Source organism: Fundulus heteroclitus, chromosome 24, assembly GCF_011125445.2.
Source record: "Fundulus heteroclitus isolate FHET01 chromosome 24, MU-UCD_Fhet_4.1, whole genome shotgun sequence".
Classification (NCBI taxonomy): Eukaryota; Metazoa; Chordata; class Actinopteri; order Cyprinodontiformes; family Fundulidae; genus Fundulus; species Fundulus heteroclitus.
The window spans coordinates 22,628,045-22,652,220 of NC_046384.1; the positions used below are offsets into that span (position 1 = coordinate 22,628,045).

At 41.0% G+C, this 24,176-nt stretch overlaps 1 protein-coding gene across 15 annotated transcripts in view; it reads left to right on the plus strand.

The window, feature by feature from the left end:
* Positions 1-713: 713 nt before the first annotated feature.
* dmd (dystrophin) overlaps positions 714-24,176 on the plus strand; it is a 311,598-nt gene continuing 288,135 nt past the window's right edge. For 12 of the 15 annotated variants that reach the window (XM_036127844.1, XM_036127850.1, XM_036127848.1 and 9 more), the window contains exon 1: positions 715-970. In XM_036127844.1, coding sequence (XP_035983737.1) covers positions 889-970 — 82 coding nt within the window. In that variant the 5' untranslated portion in view covers positions 715-888. Of the gene's footprint in view, positions 971-24,176 lie in introns of all 15 variants that reach the window. The other 3 variants (XM_036127849.1, XM_036127856.1, XM_036127854.1) reach the window with 2 other exon arrangements.

Sequence of the window (24,176 nt, forward strand, 5' to 3'; positions counted from 1 at the left end):
GGAGACCTCCACACAGTCTAGTTCTTCTAGTTTAATGCTTTGACCAAAGCAGCACTGTAAATACACATCATACCTGGTTCAGGTAAAAGCTCTGAGGCGGAGAGAGGTAGAATAACCTGGTTGGGCTTTTTATGAATGGATGAAATATTTTTTATTGAGTTAAAATGCACTCTGCAGGGCTGGGTAAATATTGGCCCCTAAATGCCAGCCAGGGCCATATTTTCCCCCTGGTTATTATTTCTTCCCCGGTAAATGCAGGGAAAAAGCATTTTGGGGTAATAATGGCCGCAGAAAACTACCCTGCTTCCTGCAAAAGGTTCCTGCAGTTCAAACAAACTGTGAGATCTTCACTCCCTCTGTGTTTCCTAAATAAAGACACTGGAATCTGTGGGTTATGTTTTCTGCCCATAAAGTTAAAGAGCAGATTCTTAAACCCTGAGCGTTGTCTACTGGGTGTACTCTGTTTTTAGCACTCTTTGACTACCTTCCCCCTGAAGGCCACGGCTCTGTCTGTTTCAAACTCACCTTGACATACTGTAACTAGGCTGCATCCTCGTGCCAGGGCGGAAATAAATGTCTCGGACAGGGAGATCAAGTTTTACGCTTGGCGTCTGCCAAACGGTTTGAGCCACATCATAACAGCTTACTATTTAAAGGTGGGAATGCAGCGAGCCCCCCTCACCCTGCCACCTGCTCCTGTGCATCTAGCCTTCAGCCACAGACCAAGCAGCTCCGGCTTCAGTCCCCTCTGTCTGCGCTCCTGCCTCCACTCCTTCTACTCCACCTTTGACCACCCCGTCTGGATTTGTCTCCTTCCTCCTGCCCTGTGGATTTAAGCTGACCGTCTGGGCCCTTGGTAACTAACTCCTCACAGCCGGTGGCCTGGTGATGGCGGAGGGTGTGCGTCCTGAGGATTACTGCGACGAACCCGTGGAAGACGAGTTCGGAGAGATCATCAAACGTTGGTCTGGTAAGACATCAAAGCTTCCTGTGTGTGTGTGTGTGTGTGTGTGTGTGTGTGTGTGTGTGTGTGTGTGTGTGTGTGTGTGTGTCCAGGAGCCTGCTGACCCATATGCTGCTGACAGATATCAAAGGCTGCAATGCACTGGTGCTGATCCTGCTCCAAGCTAGTGACAGCAAAGAGGCGGTGACCCAAAACTTTTTACATTTTGCATCACCAGAACTCAAACCGATGCAAAATCAAGTCAAGCTGTGAAGTTGGGTTTCGGGCCTTATTTCCGTAGACGGCACGCTCAATGAATTTAATCGTTGTAGACCATCTGACTGAGAGCGTTGATCAGAGAAAGACAGGAGGCCTGGAATAGTTGTGTGAGTGCTTGTGTTGTGCAAATGGAAATAAACTGTTTCACCTGCAAGCGTCCAAAGGTCTGTATAAAATTCAGATATAACGAGCGGTTATTCTAAAAAGAATATATATATCTACTGTTTGCTTGTGGAGGACAATATATACCCAGACAAATAGCCTGACTGGTGTTAGCTTAAAGCTAAAAACACGTCAGCTCATATGGCATCATATGACGTCCAAAAGGAAACGACCACACCGATCAGAGTCTGAGGTGACTTCCCAGGTAACGTTTCCTTCTGAGGTTATAATTCTGGTGAGTGAGAAGATGCTTTTATTGTCCAGAAGACATATTTACTGACTGCTGTGGTCATGAGAGGACTGCCCTGAGGACAGAGAGGTGTCTAGATAAAACATGACTGAACATCTGAGACTAAACCATTAACCTTTAGTTGTTTGTCCTACTTTAATGTTTCTGATCAGCACACAGATTTCAGTCAAAGGGAACCTGAGTAAATACAAAGAGGAAAAAAAAAGATATCCAGATCTAGCCCCCCCCCCCCCCCCCCCACACACACACACACACACACACACAAGAAATATATGAATCTGACTACTTGAAGTAAGCTAAAAGTTCTCAAAGAGCAACACTATGGGGTTCCATTTGTAAAGACGCACAGTCAAAAATAAACAGCAATATTTTGGGTCATCTAGCCTGAAATATGACGAAAAAACAGTGTTTTTTTCTTCAAAGTCATATTTTCCTCATTTATAAATGTCACAGTTCCAAAATAAGTATTTTGTAAGAAAGCTAAATATTTAGCTCCAAACTAAATATTTAGGCCCCAGCCAAATATTTAGCTTCGAAATTAAATATTTAGCTTAAAAATGTAATATTTAGATTGCAAATTAAATATTTTGTTTGGGAATCAAATATAAATATAAACTAAATATTTATTTTTGCAGACTAAATATCTAGCTTGCTAATAAATAGCATGCTAAGTAAAAACACAAATTCCTTTGTATTTCCTTTGCACAGAGGCCTAACTGTGTTGTGCTGCGTCTGATGTGTGTCACTGCCTGATGCTGACAGGCTGGGAGACACAGAGGATAACAAACTGCCAAGAAAAGACACCAGCTTGGCAGAATCTATTCTGCCTCCATGTCTGCATAAAGCACTTCTTTGGCTTCTGTCTGCTTAAATAAATCCTGAATGAATGAATAAATAAACCCCTCACCGTGGCCGCCCTGACTTGTACACGCTTTCTCCTGTGTCCGTGTCTTGCCACCCCCCGGGGTGCAGCTGGTGGGTCATCTCCAGCTGGAAATAGCGTTCAGCTGGCCTGGCAGACGGCTGCTGAGTGGTGTCAGATAGCCCACTTTGGAAGGTTGCACTGTTTGGCTGCTTTTTCTTTTTCTTGCAAGCTTTTGATCTGCTTCCCTCCCGTCTTAAGGTGTGCCCATGCTCCTTTAATCTAAGAACTTTATATCCCCATCAGGCGATTCTCGTTCATTCTCCTTGTTTCTGCCCCACCTGTCCCGTTTCTTTTTTTTTATCTGAGTGTGACACATGGGGCCAGCCATGTTGTTGCCACTGTGTGGCTGGACTTTCTGTCGGGAGCTAAATCTGGCCTGCTATCTTTGTGCTGTGGACCTCACTGGGGATACTTAACATACTGTCTGCAATACTGTCCTCTATCAACGCATCAAGAGGTTTCACACCGGGAATGTTCAGTATTTCTTTTAGATAGCCACACTCTGACTCTGCAGATGTGTAAGACGTAGTAAAAAACACATCTGCAGCTGCATTTTAAGGCTGTCTCTTTATTTAGAGCCGATTATATGCAGTACCTTTTAAAAGAAATGGTGTAAACTGTTTCATGGTTGTCAAATTACATCTTAACACTTTACTCTTGTTTTTTTAAAGCTGCTAATTGAAAGGAGAGGGATAAATGGTTCTAAAATAGAAAACAGAAAAATGTCCTGGTTCTCTATCCCCTGCTGAGGAAAAACACCCCCGCATCATGATACTGCCTCCACCATGTTTCACCATGGATGGTGTCTTCAGACTGATGTGTTCTCACTTCAGCATGTAGGCCAAACATTGACATTTTGATCTCATCTGACCAGAGCACTTATTTAAATATTTTATTTAAACAGCTCATGGGTGACAACAAATGAAAGCTTTGATGGACAGTTTCTCAGCGCGCCTTCATAGACGACAGACTAGTGGAGTACTAATTATCATCATCTTCACAGTTTGATCTACCTGAGCTGTGGATCACTGCAGCTCCTCCAGAGTTACCATGGGCCTTATGGCTGCTCACAAATGCCTGTCACAACTTTGTCTAGGGATTAATGTGTTTTTCCCTCTACTTCACAACTATTCACCACTTTATGTTGGCTTGTCCCAGTAAAATACTTTAGATTGAAGTTTGAGATTCTTACATGGCAAAATGTGAACAGTTTCAAAGATATGGATGTGATTTTATTGCATGGAGCTTATTGGCATAAACTGTTTATTTTATTTGTTCCCATGTGTCCTGTTGCAACATTTTAGACATACCATATGGATTAGCTGGTTCATAGCTGGACTGTTAAATCAGGGTTGCATCCGGCATCAAGGTAGACAGGATGCATGCATGAATACAAACTTTTCACTCTTTGGATTATTTGCACTGATAAGTCAGCATTCCCAGTGGAGGTGAGAAAAGAAAGAGGTTAAGAGGCTGTAAGGCTGTAGATCATGTTGGTGTTTGACTACGCTGAGCTGTCACTTCACTGCCAGCCACTGCAGGACGGTCTGCTGGCCGACATTAGCTGTGTCCACCGTCGACATCGTGCTTTCTGATAGATCTGGTTTCTGATAGATCTGCGGTATTACCAGCAGATCACTCAACAATGTTTATGTCTGCTGATCGCACCCAGTGCTAAATTCCTTTCAGGGTTAAAAAGGACAGAAAACACTATCAGGGTGAATGCTTGCTGTATATTGTTTTAGCTGGTTGTGGTTGTTTTTATGGTCAAAATACGTGACTTGGCCACTTTAAACTGTTTAAATTCACCTAACGTCATGTTTGGCTAGAGCAGACAAGCACACATGTGGAAAATGTGAATAAATAAAAGAATGAAAGTAAAGGCAAGGTTATGGGAGATTTAGCTATCTGAAAAAGTAAACAACCATCCATCATGTTGAGCAATAAGTTGACAGAGTAACAGGTGTACAGTCAAGCTTCCTGTGGCGTGAAAAGAAGTGAGGCTAAAGCTCAAAATGAAACAAAGCTATAAGAAATCTTTCAAGCCTGACTGAGGAACACCCTTTGGGAAATCCAATTTTGAGGTTGGCAGGCTGTTTGATGTAAGAACGCAGCTTACAGGAATGAAACTGTGACCAAAAGGCAGTCCTGGGATTAATTGGCAACAGAACCCATGGAGCTTTGAATCACAGCTTACAGGTAAAGCAAGAAAATAATTACTGATTTAGATAATAATATAATTCTGCTAAGTGCTTCAAAGATAGTAGCAATGTGATCATTTACTGTTTCTTTGGGTCATCCACTTAGGCTTTATTGTTTCCACTTTGACTGCTGTTGTCTGGATACAGAAAACAGAAACATTGCAAATAAAAATATACCAAATAGTGTGAATAAAGCTGACCAAAGCAACCCCTGCAGGCGGTTTTTAAAAAACAACAAAAGGGGCAACAGCGTATTCTCTCATTAGACATGAGGCCGTCACACCAGTCAAGATAAATGTCCTTTAAATTAGAGAAAAACCACTAATATTTGCTACGATAGCACTTCTACAGTTTGGAGTTAGGTGGGAGCCACAGGAGCAATGCAGTGCAGCCCCTCCCCCACCTGTTTCTGTATACTGCTGATCTTGATGTTTTAGCACATTGAACATTTTTCTGATCATTGAAAGCATTTATTCAGTTAGTGCTTAGAAATAAAGCACTAATTCTGTTTTCAGGTACAGTAAAGCTGGTTTAATATCACAGCTGGCAGGCTATGGGTGGGTATCATGGCTAAGAGCCACTGATAGCCCTCCTACCTCACTCTTTCACTTTGCTCTCCTGTTCATTGAGCAGTCCTGTATGTCATAAGATCATCTGTTCCCTGGGAAATGCTGCCTTTGTCAGTGTGTCACAGCACTGAACCCACAGGACGAGTTCTGTGTTGCCTCTTCTTTGATGAAATGAATGCTTACAGCCCTGGGAATCACAATTCATTCACCCTAAATTAGAACTGATGAGGTTTATTATGATTTGGATCTAATTTTGAAATTGTGTATAGGCCTTGATCTGATACTGGCAGGATAATTAGCATTGAGGGACTGCTGAGCGGGTTATGAATTGTGCATAAATTTACCCCAGCTTACAAACAAATTGATATAATCATCATTCTCTTGAGCTGTAAAAAATACACTGCAATCATTTTATTAGTAAAGACCTGTGGGTCTGTGTGCGGTCTGGCCCACCAGATGCCGCTGTGGAGCTCTATGTTCACAATAATCAGGGTCAGGATCATTCTTTATAGAGTTATATTATAACAAAGACTTATTCCCTTACCAATAAATAATGTCATAAACATCTGTGCCTATATATCTAAGTCTGCCAGAATGCAGACAAGCTGAGAAGGCTAACACATTCTCTGTAGACAGCCATGGGTCCCAAGCTGGGATCATCCCATCAAAATACTGGAAATCCACACGTTACGTTCACGTTCTGCTGGAAAGTGTGCGACCATTGAGTAATTGTTCTTGCTGCCTCATTGAAGGACTGATGTGAATCTTTTCTGTTCAATAAATGAACAATATGAGCCTTTAATTGTAATTATATGTATAAAAATTCAATTATGTTTAGCTTATATAAAATGGCCTTTCTAGTGTGTTGGATTATGCTAATTTATCTGTTTAATTTAACATTGATCTTATATGCGTCACAAAAAACATAGTTGCTGCTAATAGTTAATTTATTTTTTTGCTCCATTTAACTTATCATGCCAGAGACGCCACTGGTAACGGCATCAAACCTCAGAGGTAACAGTCAGCCATTTAGATTGGTTATATTTTAATGACATACTGTATATTAGCTGGTACATTTTATTTTCCATACTAGTTAAGTTCTAAAGACATGAACTACTTTTTTCAGTTTAAAAAAAGCAAAATGACCGTCACGTTTGTACAACAATTTACAAAAGAAGTTGATTAAGTAAACTTTTAGCCTCATTTTTCACACTTTGATGTCTTCAGCAATATCCTTATATGTTTGTATTTATTGTAAATGAATATTTTAAATTAGTTACACATAAAAACACTCTAACTTGTCATCAAGGAATCTTATGTGTAGAAGACAAGAATTAAACAAGAATTTAAACTAAGCTATTTTAGCAACAGTGCTAACGCTAAAGTCAGACGTGGTAGCTGGCTTACATACCACCAGGTTAGAAAAGAATTAAAAACTGTATTACCGTTTAAGTAAAATTACAAGTCTTAACTAGTTTAGCTGGCTATGCTAAAGCCTAACATGCATGCTAGGCTAGCTACTTGTAAGCAGTGGTTGCCAAGAAGCTACACTAGTTGTTTCTGTCATGGAAAAGATGCACATGGGACGTTGTGTATGTTTTTTAAGTTTAATACTATTTATAGAACATCTTGTGCTTAAATGGCAGATCCGTTCTTATGTTTTGTTTCTTTTTGAATTGTAGGACAAGCAGATTAGAGCTTGTTAGATTTAAATTTATGTTAAGGAAGCTGTTTCCCTCAGGGACAGGTTATTATCCTGTTTATGAAATTATTTCTATGCACTGCTTTGTAACTCCCATGGATTACTAAAATATAAATGAATGAAAAATGTGTAGCTTGAACTAGGCTATCAATTTTGCCTTTGATCTCAAGAGACTCCTTGTTTTTCACCCTACCAGCATAATTAAATTCAAATTAACCTTTAGTCCAGTCTAAATAAAGCAAAAATAAAATAAAACCCATGTTCTGTCTCTCTGGCAGGCTGTTAGAACTTTTGGTTTATATGAAAGCCATCCGCAGCAGCATTTTGGACTCTCATGAATAATAAAGGAATGATTCAGTGGATCGATTTTGTATTAAAAATAAAATGTGTAGAACGTTACCAATCAATTTAATCTGTTAAGACAAAATGCTGGGTGTAAGAACTTATGTCTGTGAAGCTCTCTGACACAATAGGAAAAACCTGTGATGATTGGCTAACTTTAGACTCTTCTCTACTAACTAGCCGTATGAAATGTATGAAGTCATCTTCTAATTGAAAAGCCCAGGCTGCTGCTAAAATCGCTTGTCAGTGCAAAACGACAATTGTGGGGAATTATTTGAGTAGATAAATGAATCAATTCCAGTGAAATCATTTTTAAAGTTGATAAAATGTTGCAAATTATACTTAAGAGAACTAAAAAAAATTGTCCTTAGCTGTTAAAGATACTCACTTTCTGCTCAGAAATATTGATGTTGCTCCCAAAAATGTTTGCCAGTTGTGACACCGATGATGCTGTATTCTAACATTTAATAGCTATGTGAGAGATGAGACATAATCTAAGAGAAGTGAAACTGCTATAATTATGAAATCAGAAGTCTGAATGAACACCTTTCACCCAAAGCGTGTGGTTGTTTAGAGTCAGGTAATAACCTTTGTAGCCAGCAGATGGCAGCAGAGGCTCCTCCAGGCTGGAAGCCTTCCTCACAGAGCTGTGAGGGGCTGGTAATAGTGATGAGTGCGTGGGAACAGAGGCTGTTCTTAGGAGAGTTGAGCCTGGCTGCACATGAAAGAAAGACAGGTTGGCTTGATCCAGACAGAGAGCAGGAGAGGGGACAGAGGGAGAAATACAGCCCATAATAAAGGAGGCGGAGCGGAGGAGCAGAACCAGCTGCTGATTGTTTCAGGGGACAGAAGGATGGTGGTATGGTGTGGGTGGAGGTCCGTGTGAAGGCTGGGTTGGAGGGTTCACTGCATGATCTGACCCACATGGAGTTTCTGGGTCATTATGGGCCAGAAGAGGAAGACTACGAGGGGCTGGTAACCCCAGGGGAGCTCCTTTCCTCATCAATTCACACGCACAAGCCTGTGCATACAAAGAGGAAGGAGGGTTTCTTTCTTTGATTATTCCAGGGATTCTCCCACCAAATCAGTTTGCCCCCCATTCTAATGCAAGTGGGCTGACAGCTCCCTGCAAGGTCTTCAACGATCAGTCAGGCTGGAGGAAGAGTCGTGCTGGGAACAAGTCAGCAAAAACGATCGCAGATCATGGTTGCAATAAGCCTCCATGATCGCCGCTGGTCTCACGTAGTCAGCATGGCTGCCTTTGAGCACATCACTCTGGGCTGTTCAAGTGTTGGATTCCTGCTGAGCATGACGGAGGAATCATTAATTCATTAAATCAGACTGCCAGCAGCTGACATTGGGCTTAAGCGTCAGAATCCTCACCCATTCAGACGTGGAAAGGGTTTTAAAACACGTCAAAGGAGGGCTCAAAAGTTAAGGCTGAACTTTCAAACATGCGTTACACTGGGCCAAAACGTCTCTGAGATCCAAACACGTCCACAGCTGACTGGTGCTTGGTGTGTAACATCAATAAATCAACAAAACCGCTAATCTAACAGCAGTGGGTTAACTCAAGTCATTCCCAGAGTCACCGCTCCTTCTAGTTAAACCTTTAATGTCCTTTTAAAGGTCCGCCATAATTATTCACTCAACAAGGTAATGACCCAATCGCAAACATTCCGGGTTCATATTGTTGAGAATGTATTGAAATATGTCAAAGATCTACCTGAATATGTGAACAGAGTAAAACCATTCATTTGTACACAGATAAAGGGTTGCTAAGGAGCTTTGGCTGTAATATGATGGACAACAGGTGCCTAGCTAACAACTAGAAGATCCAGTCAACATGGCCGCTAGTTGCTTGGGAGTTTCAGTAGTTTAGGTAGCACACACCCATATGTGTGGAGTTCTAAGGCTTTAACTAGGACTGTCTGCTGAAATAAGACAACGACATATGGAAGAGCACGCCACGCCCACTGTTATGCATGGTGGAGGATCTGTGATGCTGTGGGCTTGTTTCTGTTCCAACACCTCTGGGAAACGTACCGGATTGCATCAAGACGTTAAAATACCAGGACAATATGGACAAAAACCTCATGGTGGATTCAAAAAACTAAAGACAAGGTTAGCGTTGTGTCTTTGGGCAGAATATTGATCCAAACCATGAGTGTTGTTTATTGAACAACTGGCATCGACTACTCAAAGATAGACAATAGAAATAACAATAAAAAGTAATAAAGACCTATAAACCGTACCATAACAACATTTCACATTTAAATAGAGTCAGAAGGCGATCTGTGATTGTCCAGTAGCCATGTCCGTTAGAAGTGTGCTAAAGTCCAGAGTTCAGAGGTCTGTGGTGCACATGTCTGCAGCGCAGCACGCGTCTAGTAACTTTAGAACATGCGTATCAATTGGTTTCATCATGCTGTTGAAATAGTTGCCCAACTTGTTTTCCAGTGAAATGTGTGGCATAATAACTTTATCCTTTAACCAATAGAGCATGGTCCAATAACTGATGTTTGTCAAGGTAAATTTCATTCATTTCCTCTGCTGCTTAAAACACATTGGTGTCCATAATAGTTCCCTGGCTTTTGGATTGTTGGTCCATCTCTGTTTTCATGTTTTAGATGCAGCGTTGACCCTTTTTGCAAAGTGCACACATGCAGTTAGCATATGATGAGACTTAGGCGCCAGCTCAGAGTCCATTCCTGTCCTCGTTTCCTGTCCTTTGCATGAGACACCTGGAACATTCAGGAAAATATGTCAGACTTCTGCTCCATCATTGTAGACATTCTCATCACCCAACGGCTGGACCTGCACCTCCCCCCTCAGCCTGCTCTTGGATGAAATGCTTCCCTACCGACAGACCCCAGTCAGTGAGATTGACCCCCCACACAGCCTCCTCCCATTTGCTAAATCAGAAAGACATTAACACTTTCATTTTTGCTGTATTTATTGCAAGCTAAAACGTCATAGCAACTTTTCCTAATGCTGTGGAGCCAGCATTAACCTTTCCTAAAGCCAAGTTGGATTATGATACAGGAACCATCCTGGAATAAGGACAATTGTTCAGGTGTCTGATTATTTGCTGTTTCATTACCTTAGCAACTGTGCAACGTAAACCAGTAGCTGTGTGATTGTTCATTCCTGTGGGAATCCCAGATTTAGAAGTGAAGCCATTCCCGTGGTCTGGAAAATTTAATTATTTATAAAGTAGATGTTGGTGCCATCACGGATGCCTTATCATTTCTTAAAAATGTTTACATTGGAATCATATGCCTTTGTAAAAATGACAGAAAGTCAACCCAGCTCCATGGCTGTGTCATTTCCCAGAATGAAACCCCTGAGAGCCTCTGTGGTGAGGAGTTTCCCTCTGGGATTATTAAAGCATTTCTGATAAAAGTCACTGTGACCAAATGTCACTGCGTTTTTACCAGGACTCTATCGTCCTGCATGCCGACCATATGCTAGCCTCTGACTCTTCAGCAGGTATAGACAGCGGTGCTACACCTCTGTCCACAGGGTTCATATAAAGGACGTGGCTTCCTCTTTAAAATATTTAGCGCTAAATGTGATGTTAATGCATATTTTATTCCTCCTGTTGTTTTTAGAACGTAGCACTTTGAGATAAAAAATGTACAGTACAGACCAATTCAATAAGTTATTATCAATTAATATTACAGAACTGTGAAACAGCAAATATGCATGAGAACGGACATGTTTAATTTAGATGATTGATACGGCCTTTCATCTGCATTCAGCCTGACTCCTTCCCACCTTAAGTGCCTCCTGCAAACATTCAGACCAAATGGATCATTCTCTCCTGAGCAAAGACCTGCACCCGCATTAGGAATGTGGAGGTGCTGGCGCCCAAAGCAGGCTCCCTTTATTCATGTGGGTGAATGCAGCTTTGTAAAGTGACAGCTTGTTTCTAGTTATATAGATTGGCAGAGAAAAAACCCGTATTATAGCAACCTGGTCTCCTCTGGCCCTGGAAGGGAAAATAACTGTCTGGATGTGCAAGAAGCCTTTCAAGGTTCTTCCAATGCAGCTAATTTCACTCTGTGTGTAAACTAAAACGTGTAAGAATGAGAGGGGAAATGTTCCTTACAGTTTAATTTCCAACAATCAGAAACCAAAACCAAAGCAGTTCGTTAGTTGTACTCTTATCACACACTAGGGGGCGGACTCACTGAACCAAGCAGGGCTGACTGTTAGACTGCTAAGTAAAACAGCCAATTTCAGAGATTACTAAACCTACCTGATGAAGACAAAATCATCAGAGACCAAAGATGGTGATCATCACACTTTAAGGTATTTAGACAAGGGCCTACGTGGGCCCCGAAGTAAAATGGCCCCAAATTCAGCTGCATATCAGTTGTTTTTAAATCATTAAAAAGGATCATATACGCAGTAGCATATATTTCTATGGAATGATACGATGCTGTTTATTAAAACAGGATTGGTTCAGTGTTTTTGGACAACAATGGGGATTTGAGTCCTGTAGTCCCAAACAATCAGCAGTTTCCCCTGCCTTGGTTCCTTGTCTCTCTCTGGAGAATACCCTGAATTAAAATGTACAGTATGTTTCGCTGCTGTGAAAATAATCGCCAACCCGTCCAAGTTTTAGACGCTTAGCTACTATCCTGACATATGTCTTCATAGATCCCAGCTTGCATCTACGACACTCTGCAAAACCTTTTCAGCAAACTTTAACGGTTTTGTGCGTTTCTTTTCTCTTCTTTTCTGTTTGTAAATCTTGAATTAATTACAGACAGATCTTGTAAACATAAAGTAGAATCCTTTAAAAGGGTCTCCACCACAAACAAGGAGTTCTTCACTGATGGAAATCTGTGCTTCCAGCAGAACAACATGGAACATGCATGAAGGTTTAAATACAAAGTAACATGGTGAATTGATAATAGCGAGCTACTGATCTCTGCAGGCAGCACTTCTGAGCTTTAGGATCTCAGCCACTGTAAACCCTATGAGGTCGTTAGGGAAGGTTATTGTCTAAAAAAAAATGCACTAAAAGATGTTGGAGATCTTCTTGTCACGCGACTTTTACCGAAGTCTCTCAAAATCGCACAACATTAAAAAAAGGCTGGTTGGTGACTGAGCAGAAGTAACTCAGGATCCTTAAAAATCTCTTTCTAGGATCTAGAATCTTGCAATAGCTTTTAACGATCACTCAGAAGTAACTTGTGAAAGCTTTATGGGACACCCTGATGGCATATAGATCTCTTTTTCTGGATCTCGAATATCTCCGTCTTTCAAAAGTAACTACAGATTTATCAAAATTAATCTCAGGATCACATTTTTATCAGGATCCTGGGAGAAACTTAGAAAAGCAACTGTGGATCTCAGAAAACTGGTGCAGGTTTCTGGCTAAATTAATTTGAGATATCCTTCTGCAAAAACAAACTTTTCATCACTTTAACGTCGCTGGGTTCAGTGTCTACAGCTAACTACCTTTAAAAACCAAGATGATTAAAAACAGCTCATTAAGCCTTTAACTCAGTCCCAGCTACATTTGGAGCAGCCGGAAATGTTTTTGAATAACTTTTAATAGTTAGTTTAAAAAGAAAAGAAACAAAAGTCACACGTTAACAAGGTTGGATTTAGAATAAATGTGCAAAGCAATTCTACCATCTCAGTGCACAGATCTTCTTTAAACTCTCCTGTCTCAGTACATGTTGCACTTTGGCTCTCATTCACTTCTTCCTGCATTCTGTCTCTTTTCTGGTTTTCAAACCTTTTCTTTTTACTGATTAGTTTTTATATTTCTCAAAACCTTGACTTACACATTTTCTGACATCTAGACGGAGACACAAAGGCAGCACAGACTTCCCCATCTCCCTTCTTCCTTTCACTCCTTCTGTCTAAGTCTCTGTAAAAGTCAAAAGTCACCGTCAGCAATGTTCTCTCCATTATGGCTGACTGAGTTCATTTTAAGGGCTCATAATTACAAGCAAAGATTGAACGTGAGAGATGGCCTAAAGAATACAGACGACGGAAATGGGCATGGGTGGTGGGGGGGGGGGGGTGATTTATGTGCTCAGTGAATGGGATGGTAAACGAGGCTGAATGACAGGAAGGAGGAAGGGATAAGATGGAGACATTTGGCATGGTGGATGGAGTGCAGAGGTTAAAAAGGACAGCTCAGCTTGGAGACACGTTCATTCATGGGACTTTGATGCTACGATGAAAACTGCTCCTTTGTTTTTCCGTCTGCATGTTTAGGGTTGTTGTCCTGCTAGACGGTGGACCTCAGCTTCTCCTCCAGTTTGATTGTCTGAGTTTGCACCATCTCCTTTACAGACCAACATCCCCACAGCGTGATGCTGCCACCACCCAGTTTCACTGTGCGGATTATGTTTAACACAAAGTTATGGCTTTTCCCGCCAGGCTTCCATAAAGCCCAGCTCTATGGAGCGTACGGCTTATTGTGGTCCTCTAGATAGATCGTCTTGTTCACGTGTGTCAAACTCAAGGCCCGCGGGCCGAGTCCGGCCTAAAAAGACAGATGTGTCATAAAGTAGAGGCATATATCCTTTTTAAAGTGTATAAAGTGTCTAAAACTTTGCCACATGTAGTGATTGTTGATTTTTTTTAACTGTGTAGTAACAGCATCCTGCCACTAGATGTCAGTTTCCCCACAACACATTAAAACAACCCAGAAATGTCAGAAAAGAGAAACAGTGATGCAGAATGATGAGTTTAAAGTGTAACTGACCTAATATCAACTTTTCTTTTATAAATAAACTGTATAAACTGGGCCTAAGGGGCTACTTTTATGTTTTATGTTACTTTTCTAAATGTTGTAATGTTTTTGTTAATGTTGTAGTGCTTTGCACCTCAGGGCCACCGTAGCATACAGCCCTTTTACTGACTTCATGATGCCAAAGTGGCTGCATATAGAAATGAGTTTGACTCGCTGCTCTAGTCTCTGCTGTGGAGCTCTGCGGCTCCTACAGGTTACTACAGGTTACCTTTGGTTCCTACAGGTTACTACAGGTTACTACAGGTTCCTACAGGTTCCTACAGGTTCCTACAGGTTACCTTTGGTTCCTACAGGTTACTACAGGTTCCTACAGGTTCCTACAGGTTACTACAGGTTACCTTTGGTTCCTACAGGTTACTACAGGTTACCTTTGGTTCCTACAGGTTCCTACAGGTTCCTACAGGTTCCTACAGGTTACTACAGGTTACCTTTGGTTCCTACAGGTTCCTACAGGTTACTACAGGTTACCTTTGGTTCCTACAGGTTCCTACAGGTTACCTTTGGTCTCTGGTGGGCGGCCTACTCTTAGCATGTTAGCTGTGGTATCGTTGGCTTTCATTAAAATATGATGAATCTGATGGAGCTCCAGGGGAACATCAGATATTTTATTCTGACATATCATGTGACATCGCACACAGGTGGTCTTTATTTCACTGGTTGTGTGACTTTTGAAGGTAACTGGTTAACTGTTCAGGGGCTTCATGCCAAAGGAGGTAGATACATATGCACATGCTAAATGTCCAGCTTTACATTATTTTAAATTCCTATCTTTACATTTTAAGTAATTGCACTTCACCAACTTTACAAATCCATCACATAAGATTAAAAAAACTTTAAATAAAAGGCTTAAATGTAACAACATAGATGAAAAGCCAAGGCACTGTGATTTAAAATATACCAGTAAATATATAGGCCAAAACAGCATTATTAATAAAATCTAATAAAAACACTAAAAAAAGCAACTTTTATTTCATGACATTTAAAAGGAAAAAAATATATGACAACTTTACTTTGTTGCTTCTAATTAAATAATATTTGGAGCAGGTCTTGTGGTTGTTTTTGAGAAAACAATAGAGAAATAACAGGATGATCTAATTTAGCTCTAAAAGGAAAAAAGAGGTTCAGGATTTGGACAGAGGCCATTTTTATATAAAAGGGCACAATAAAATAAAATAGAGGTGAATGACCTGAAAACAGCAGACAATGGTATTTCTTTCCACTGAAATTATTTTTGGTAAAGGAAGCCTACTAAATTTAGACAGATTGTAATAGATAAGGAAAGATTTAAAAAATACAGAGGGAAGAAAAGAAAATGTTTGCTTACTATAGGTTTGGACTGTTTGGTCATGGAAGACACAAAAGTTCCAGTTTAGATTATTAGTTCTCAAAGTTGGTATGAAGGAGGAGGAGATACGACACATCCACCTTGATGCACTGACTCCTGAATGAGCCAGACCTGCAGCTAATTAACGATCTGAGATGGTCAGAAGTTTGATGAGCTAAGAAAGTAATACATTTAAAAATATGACATCATCTTAGAGGATATGGTGTATTATAACATTAGGGCAGGACGATAATTCAAGAACAATATATATTGATCAATAGATATATATCGGCAATAGAAATAGAAGGTCAATAAAAAGTTCAATAGAATATAATTTTTCCCTTTTGCTTTCTAGCCATGTTACATAAATTACAGTCATTACATCCTCCCAACCAATCACAACGCAGACGCTGGAACGCTCCGCCCCCTTCAAAGGGTTCAGAGAGCACGCGTTCTTTTTCATTTCTAAAAACTTGCAGTTTTGATAAAAAGTTGGTTGAATAAAGGGTTTAGTTTGAATTCAGTGTTTGTGTGTCTGTATCTGCACAGTGGTTGCAGCAAGAAGGTCCTGGGTTCAAGTACACCCCTGGGTCTTTCTGCATGGAGCATGTTCTCCCTGTGCATGCGTGGGTTCTCTCCGGGTACTCCAGCTTCCTCCCACAGTCCAAAAACATGACTGTTAGGTTAATTGGTTTCTCCAAATTGTCCTTAAGTGTGAATGGTTGTTTGTCCTGTCTGTCTCTGTGTTGCCTGTGACAGACTGGCGACCTGTCCAGGTGAACCCCGCCTCTCACCCTGTGAAAGCTGGAGATAGGCACCAGCAACCCCTGCGACCCCATGAGGGATTAAGCGGTTTGGAAAATGGATGGATAAAATGGCCAGAACTGCACTTAAAATATATGTTTAGAATTTGTTGATAATTGTCGATATCAATCAATATGATTTCAATATTATCGATACACTTTTTTTTCTATATTATCCAGCGCTATATAGCATATCACTTATTTCTCAAATTGAAGTTTTTCTGTATTTAGTTTCTGTAGTTAGTTATATGTTAGATTTTACAGTGATTTTTGCAAATTACATTTTTTGGCGCAAATTTATATGAAAGCTCTTAATTGAATTTAATTTTAATCAATCCTGTTTATTTTGACTCAATAAGGATCAGAAATACTGTCAAATAGCAGGAAACATATTAAAGATACTCGAGGAAAATGTATTGATTAAAAAATCTAACACAGGATTGTTATCACACCATCCAGGCGTCACAGAATGGGTCAACTCAGCAATGATTTAAGCTGTAAATGTTGTGCAGAACCAGGAACCTTTATACATGCAATCTGGGAACGTGTGTGCATCGTTCCATTGTGTTAGAACACAGTGGAACATGGTTGGGTGTGATGATTCCTGTGTGACTGAGACTTACTGGGGATGGGACAGTGGAACCTCCTGCAGCCGTGCTGATACAGCCAGAGTCAATCCACTGTTGTTAAAAACGGCCTGGAATCCCAGCTGGTAATAAAGTCACACATGCGTATGCTTACTAAGCTCTGCTGGGGCTATAGGATGCTGTTACTGAACCTTTATTTTTACAGAGACTCTCCTTTTTGGTTAATTTTTACTTTACGTGCGCCCTTTGAGGAGGTATGTGAAATGCTTTTCTTCTTGTTTCACACGGTAAATGCTCACCTGGTTGATTCATGTTATTTCTCTCTTATAAAACAAATAGAAAGTTAAATTACACAAAATATCACTAAATAGGATTTAGTTGGATGTAATTTAATTTAAATATTGTATTTAGTTGAAGTGAATTTAAATGCATTGTACTTGGAAGTGGGGGAGTAGTCAGTGTTTTTGTTGTCGTTTAGCACCAGTGCGCCTGATGCACAATCTGAATGTCCTGCTGCAAAGACAAATGTAAAAACACTGGGGGAAGCATTGAAAGATAACAATCAGGACATAAACCCGCGAGAGAGCTGACATGCAGAGGAAGGAGGGAGGGATGAGAGCCCAAGGAAAGGTTCTGTGGGAGGAGAAGGACAGGGTTGTGATTGCAGTTAATTGCCATTTGCTTCCAGGACGGCTCTAATCACTCTGAGGCTCTGTGTGAAAATGTTTTCCAGCTCCTGGTTGCAACCCTGAACACCACGAAACGCCTGCTTGCTGGAACTTTAGCAGCAGTTCATCATTAGAAAGCAGATGATGTTCAAGAAGCTCGTCTGCAGCTTCAGCACACACAGGGACACCAGTTTAACCTGCATAAAGCTGCGGGGGGAGAAAGGGGGCCCGCCCCTCAGCTAACTGGGCCCACCGGGTCTATTATACCTCATTCCTGCTTCCTCTCAGCTCATTTTTGTTGTGGTCAAGTCAAACTGCCAGGAGAAGGCTTCTCTAACATGATGCTGTTCAAAGCAGAGGATGAGTCCAGTCACCAAGTTTCACCGTTCTTCACCATCACTGAATTTAGACTTGAGCACAGCACACAGGAGGTCCCTATCTAAAATAACTCGCTACAATCTTTTGTTCAATAAAGTAGTTGAAAAATGAAAAACTCAATTGCTTCATTCTAATTCTGTAATGAGGTATGTTCTCAGAACCCGATAATTCAGCCAGATGGAGTCGTGCTTTAGGAATGTTTATGGAAGTGGATGGTTAGGGGCTGACGAGGCAGGCAGGTGGAACCAGACCTGAACAGGTGAAGCTGGCCGTGGCAGACCAGAACCAGAGATGAAGACAGGAGGTGACCTGAACAGACGACGCGGACCGAGGAACCACCAGAACGGGCTGAGCATGCAGAACTCATGGGGAACTAGGCACGTCAGAGAGAGCTGAACAGGACCAGGGGAGTAGAGTCCAGCTGGCAGAGCCCACAAGAACTGGTAGAAACACGCTGGCAGCACACAGGAGGCAAGACGAGACGTTCTGGCCGAAAGTGGATGACAGAGGCAGGTGTGTGTGGGCAGGTGAACAGGTGAGCAGAGTGGAATTAGTGGCAGCAGGTGGAGCTGATCTGAGCTGATTGGACGGTGACTGGTGACTGTTTGCTGAGGGGAGTGAAAACTAATTAGTCCAAAACAAATGAACAAAAAGCTAAATCATGAGAAGTTCACTCCTTATTAATAATTTCAGTATTCTATAATGAATGTGTTGTAATTGAAGTCAAACTGCTTGTTATGGGGCTGCACCTCACACTAACTGTGCAGCATGGAGGTGGAGGTGTCATGGTTTGGGGATGCTTTGCTGCAGCAGGACCAGGATCCACCATAAATTCTAGCGCATATCAGACCAGAGGAAAAAGTGAGGTGATCTATTAAAAACACGACAGTGACCTGAAGCATAGCAGTAAATTTAAGAAAGTTTGGCTGATTTAGAACACGCTGTGAATGCAAGAGGACCCTCTAACGTGTCACAGCTGAGATTTAGGGGGGGGGGGGGGGGGGGGGGGGGGGGCAAACTTGTCTTGGACCAATGACAGAGATGCTAGATGTCTCCAAGAAGCAGCTTTCAACCAAAGGTTGGGTGTAGGGCGCCCTGACATGATGTCAGTAGTGTTAGAGAAAGATATTCTGTTAATCACTTTTACTGAATCAATAAAACAAGGTACATTCATTGTGCTGAACTTTATTTTCCAGGTCTAAATAACAGGTCAGACAATTCATTTAGCAAGAATTCAGTTTTTTGATGGGATCTCATATATTTTATTTTGATTTATTTATGTCATAGAGCAACACAGCACAATGCATAAAATAAATAAAACAAATACTAATTTGTTCATACATACAAACCCCGGGGCCATCTTGAAAGAAAACCAATTACAATTTTGTCTTTTCTTTCTTAGCAAGTAGCTGCAGCTCAGTCAGACTGGATAGAGAATGTGTGTGAACATCACCTGTTCAGCTCCTGCCACAGATTCTCATTTGGATGTGTCCCTGAACTTTAACTGGACCATCTAACCCATTAATATACTTTGATCCAAAGCATTCTGCGTGTTCAGGCTCATTAATCCACTGGGAGGTGAACCTCCATCCTAGTCTCATACCGTCTGTAATGCTAACAGCATTTGTTTCTCAATATTTCTGCATTTAGCGGAAAACAAGTCCAGTTGTTTTGTTTTTTACTTTTTTTGGAATGACCATGACCTGATGACTGAGAATCTTCACCAGCATATCTTCCTGAATTCTAAGATTTTTCTTATTTTTTTATTTTACCTTGGTAAAGGAAAGGTTACTTGCAAAGCATCTTAGATCACCAGAGAGCTCCTAAAGAGAAAACATGTAAGGAGTAGTGAGGAGGACTTTTAACGAGCCTAAGATGGTGGAAACAGAGCGAGCTGATTGGCTGATCCACCACACACTGTACACACTGGAGGAAATGAGCACAGAAACTTTTAACAATCATACAATTATTAATATGTTGATCAGATAAGCTTTACCAAGATAAACTTCATCTGGTAACATCATTTTATTGCCAATAAATAAAAGGAAAAACATTAAATAATCATGAATAAAAAGCAGAGAATTGTACAAAGAATATAGAACAAAATAATTTTAATAGTATTTACAGAAATGTTTTCAATACTGTTCATTTTAGGAGAAATGGAAAAAAACATGCATAAATACGCGCTCCAGACACGATAAAAGAGGTGAGAAAGTATTTTCTGTATTGCATGATAATGCCAGCAGGCTGTGATGCCATCTCCTCTCCTTTGACTGCTGCAGAGCTTCGCTTTCCAGGCCGCTGCCTAAAAGCACCAAGACATGCAGACAGAAAGGAGCATTGATCTGCAGCAAAGTGCTTCAAAGTCCGCCTATTTGCGCCCGGATCCAGGGACCAACTTATATATTGACACTCCTCTGTTCTGCTCCCAGAGCTGTGTGGACAGATGCACCGCTGTTCTTTTTCTCTCCATGTATGTCAGTCGCTTTGACAAATCCAACCGCTGTACTGAAGCAGGTAATCCCAGTAAAATGCTGACGGCTGGGTGTGCATTCATGTCAGATAGATTAAGTAGTAAAATGACCAGTATGGCGAGTAAACCAGCAAATCAGAATAATGATGATGTGAATAAGCTGCATTCAAACATTTTCATGCTGTGAGACAATTACTTGATATTGCTAAGGTTACTTCTCCCCATTCAGTACTAGGAGCACATTTGTGTTTTTTTTTTAAATATATTTATTTTTGTGTCTTGTACTATCAATGACTGAAAGACAGCATCACACCTAGCAACGGGTCAACCACGCCTCCTCACTAAGATAAGAAGTTCTGTCATCTCCTCACTCAGAGCGGCTCTCAGCAGCGATCTGACTCAGTCCTAAGACTCCTGGGTAGGAAAGTTTCTCTCTGTGAGGACTCAGACTCTTTATAGAAGAATGGATTCATGACAGCCGGCCGAAAGAAGTCCTATTTGTAGGGGGCCGACTTCAATAGAAACACTCCATCTCTATGCTTACACATGGTGGTGGCAGCATCATGCTGTGGGGAATTTCTGCTTTACTTTGGTCATTTGATTCTATCCCTTCTTTGCTGTCATTTATATTTACCTTCTTGCTCCTGAGCATCCAAGCAGGGATACGATAGAGGAGATCCATAACGATAGCTTAAAGCATATCCGTGTGTGTGAGTGGCCTAGTCAAAGTCCAGGCATAAATCCAATTAAGAATCAGAGAGAAGGTCTGAAATTTGACATTTCCATACGCTCTCCATCCAATCTGACTAAGCTAAGAAGAACGGACAAAGAAAGAAAATGCAGTCATTATTTGTGAAAACTTGGGTTTATACAATATTAACTGAGGGGGAATTAATACTATGCATCCCTTTCTTTGCATAACCATTATGGCTTTGTGATGGTCTAGGATATAAAATACACTGAAGTTTGCAGTTAATGTAACAAAATGCAGGGGAAATGTAAGCGGGTATGTAAATGTGCATCAGTTTCACTACAGTTTGAAAGAAGAAGTCCGCTTTTCACATCAATGTTCACCACAAAATGAATTTTCTAAATGTTTGAGTGGACATAATGAGCCATTAAATCAGCACGGTAACTTTGAATTAGACACTGATCTTAACTTTTCTTGACAGATTGTTACATGTTTTAGTCCCTCCACAATGACAAACACTGCCATGCTTCTGTGTCGCTGATTAAAAGCTTACCCAAAAATCCCCCGGCTTAATCAACCAGGGTGGAAGGCACATTTTAGAGGAGAAACTATTTCTAAGTACTCGACAAGATAAACAATTTAATCAGCCCTCTGGTTGTTTGAATCCATTGTCTGCTTTTGTGGTGTAATGCAGAAGCACTCTGGGCGGTCTGTCTGTGATCAGCATGAAGAATGAGAGGAAGGAACTCTTATTCTGGTTTTGTTGTGGGGCGAACGTGGTACAAGCTGAAGATTATCCTTGTTTGAAAGAAAAAACTGACTGTTGTCAAAGGATTAGAGGCGCACAACTGAAACAATAGACAATCTTTGAGATTTATTCATGTGGTGCTGAGTTGTTTTACCTTCACAAAACAGCTAAAACACAATTAGATCAAAACGCATTGGCTGGCTGAGGAAAAAGTTAGGATACCCTACCCCAGATTGGTTAGAGTTACCTGGGTTAGTTTAGTAACCCAGACGTCCTTGTTTCTAACAAACAGCCTCTGACATCGGTCACTTTCAGCTGTTAGATGTTTGAGGAGTTTCTTACCTGTTGAGCCCATTTTAAGTCACTTTGAATCATCTCAATGAGATCAGGAGATGGATAAGGACCAGAACTTTCTATTTCTTAGTCCACAGCAGCACCTCGGTGGATTTAGTGTTGGTTTGGGGTTGCTGTCTTACTGAAAGCCCGGTTCTACTTCTTTTTCAAAGATGGCCTCACATTTTCTGCAGCTGAAGAACTGCCCAGATCTTGATGGAGCGAAGGATCCCCAAGCCATGACCCACCCCCTCCACCACCGTAAGCCGGTGGTCTCATACTGCAGTCCAGGAGGAATATGTCAGATATCCTCAGCAGAGCTCTGTAGAGCGCATGCTAGTGTCCAGGGAAGTCCTGATCTTTGTCTGTTTCTCTGACAACGTCCGGTCTGGCCATCTCTTTCTGACAGTACAGGTATGAACTTTTCTATCAGCAGAAGCAAAAACCTGCTGCAGATCCTGTGATAACATGTTTGGAGACTTCTTTTCCCATCCTGCTCTTTGCTTTCAGGGCAAACTTACTCAGACAGCCAGACCTGCACGTTTTGAGCCTCGTCTCTGTGTATTTTCTGTAAGGTGGAACGGCTGATTTGAATTTCTTTTGCCATCTTTTTACCAGAATATCTTCTCTATGAAGGCCTCTGACTGCTCTGTGGATCTCACCACAGTCTTCACTCTCACTTTAACAGTCAGGAGCACGTCTTGGTCCTAATTTATTCCGAAAAGAAATTTAATCAGTAATAAAATGCATAAAGTGCATTGTTGCTTTTGTTTTTGTTTCTTCTGAGGTGCCTATCTCAGTTTTTATAGTTTATTTGTATTGCTTAAATAATTGTCCACATGTCTAAATATGTCACATCTGTTTTTTAACCAGATATGTGTACACATGCAGTGCTCACGATGTGCTTTCTTATACAATAACACAATGATGCAACATGCTTGATATTCAGAAGTGAGTTTGTGTAAAGGTGGTTTAATAGATAGTCTGAGCACACTAATTAAAATGATTTAATCCCCTTTAGAACCATTGCTGCTGGCCATCCTATAATAATAATTTAGTTTATCACTCTGATTGAGAGAAGTAATTATTTCCCAGTCATTTCACACAGAGAAAATTATTCCAGATGATTTTATTCCTAACTTCAAGCTGTCGGGCAAATGTGAAAAAATGTATATACCAACGGATCCAGAAACAGACTTTTTGTTTGTTAGAAAATATTAAGACAAACAGCATTAAATGTAGCTGTTTGGTTTTGTTTTATCCAATTCACACGTTTCAGAGCTTCTAAATCACGTTTACAAAGGAATATGATCTTGCTGTTGACCCACCTGTACTCTGACATCTCTAAATAAAAGCCAAAAAACTGCCTTCTGAAGACAGTAGACAGCATCCACATGTGTGTAATCTAACATCAGCCTGTATGTGTAGCCCTGGGCATTTATCAAACTGGACTTTTATGCTAAGAAACATGACGCAGCTCATACTTCCAGTTACCAAGATCTGGACAGAGCCAGAAAGCAACCCAAATACTCCACAGAAATACCTGGAAGGAAAAGCTTTTAAAGGGAACACATCATGCTTTTTAATGCCTTCCTTTCCCCATTCAGATCATTCACTTGGGGTCCTTATAAGTGGATCTTGAATGCTTAGGTCAGTTTTCTGCATTACTGTCGTCCCACAGCATCTCTGCCTCTGTTGCTTCTGAGAGCAATTTGTTTTGGTGCCGTCTCTTTAAATGCAAGGGAGCCCCCCCCCCCCCCCCCCCCCCCCCCTTCCAGGTCGCAGAGAGTTCAACTCCACTGTGTCCCGTCTCTTTTGTAGTAGGACGGTGCAATGTATTGTGGGGGTTATTGCGCCCAACAACTGAAGCCTTTTGACTTATCCGCTTGTAGCTTCGGCATCCTTCAGCTTGGACTATGAAAAACTGGTAAAACCATTACCTTGTTTAGTAGTTCCACAGCAAATACTGTGACGTTAATTGTTCTAATAATGAAATGGGCAACAGAGAAAA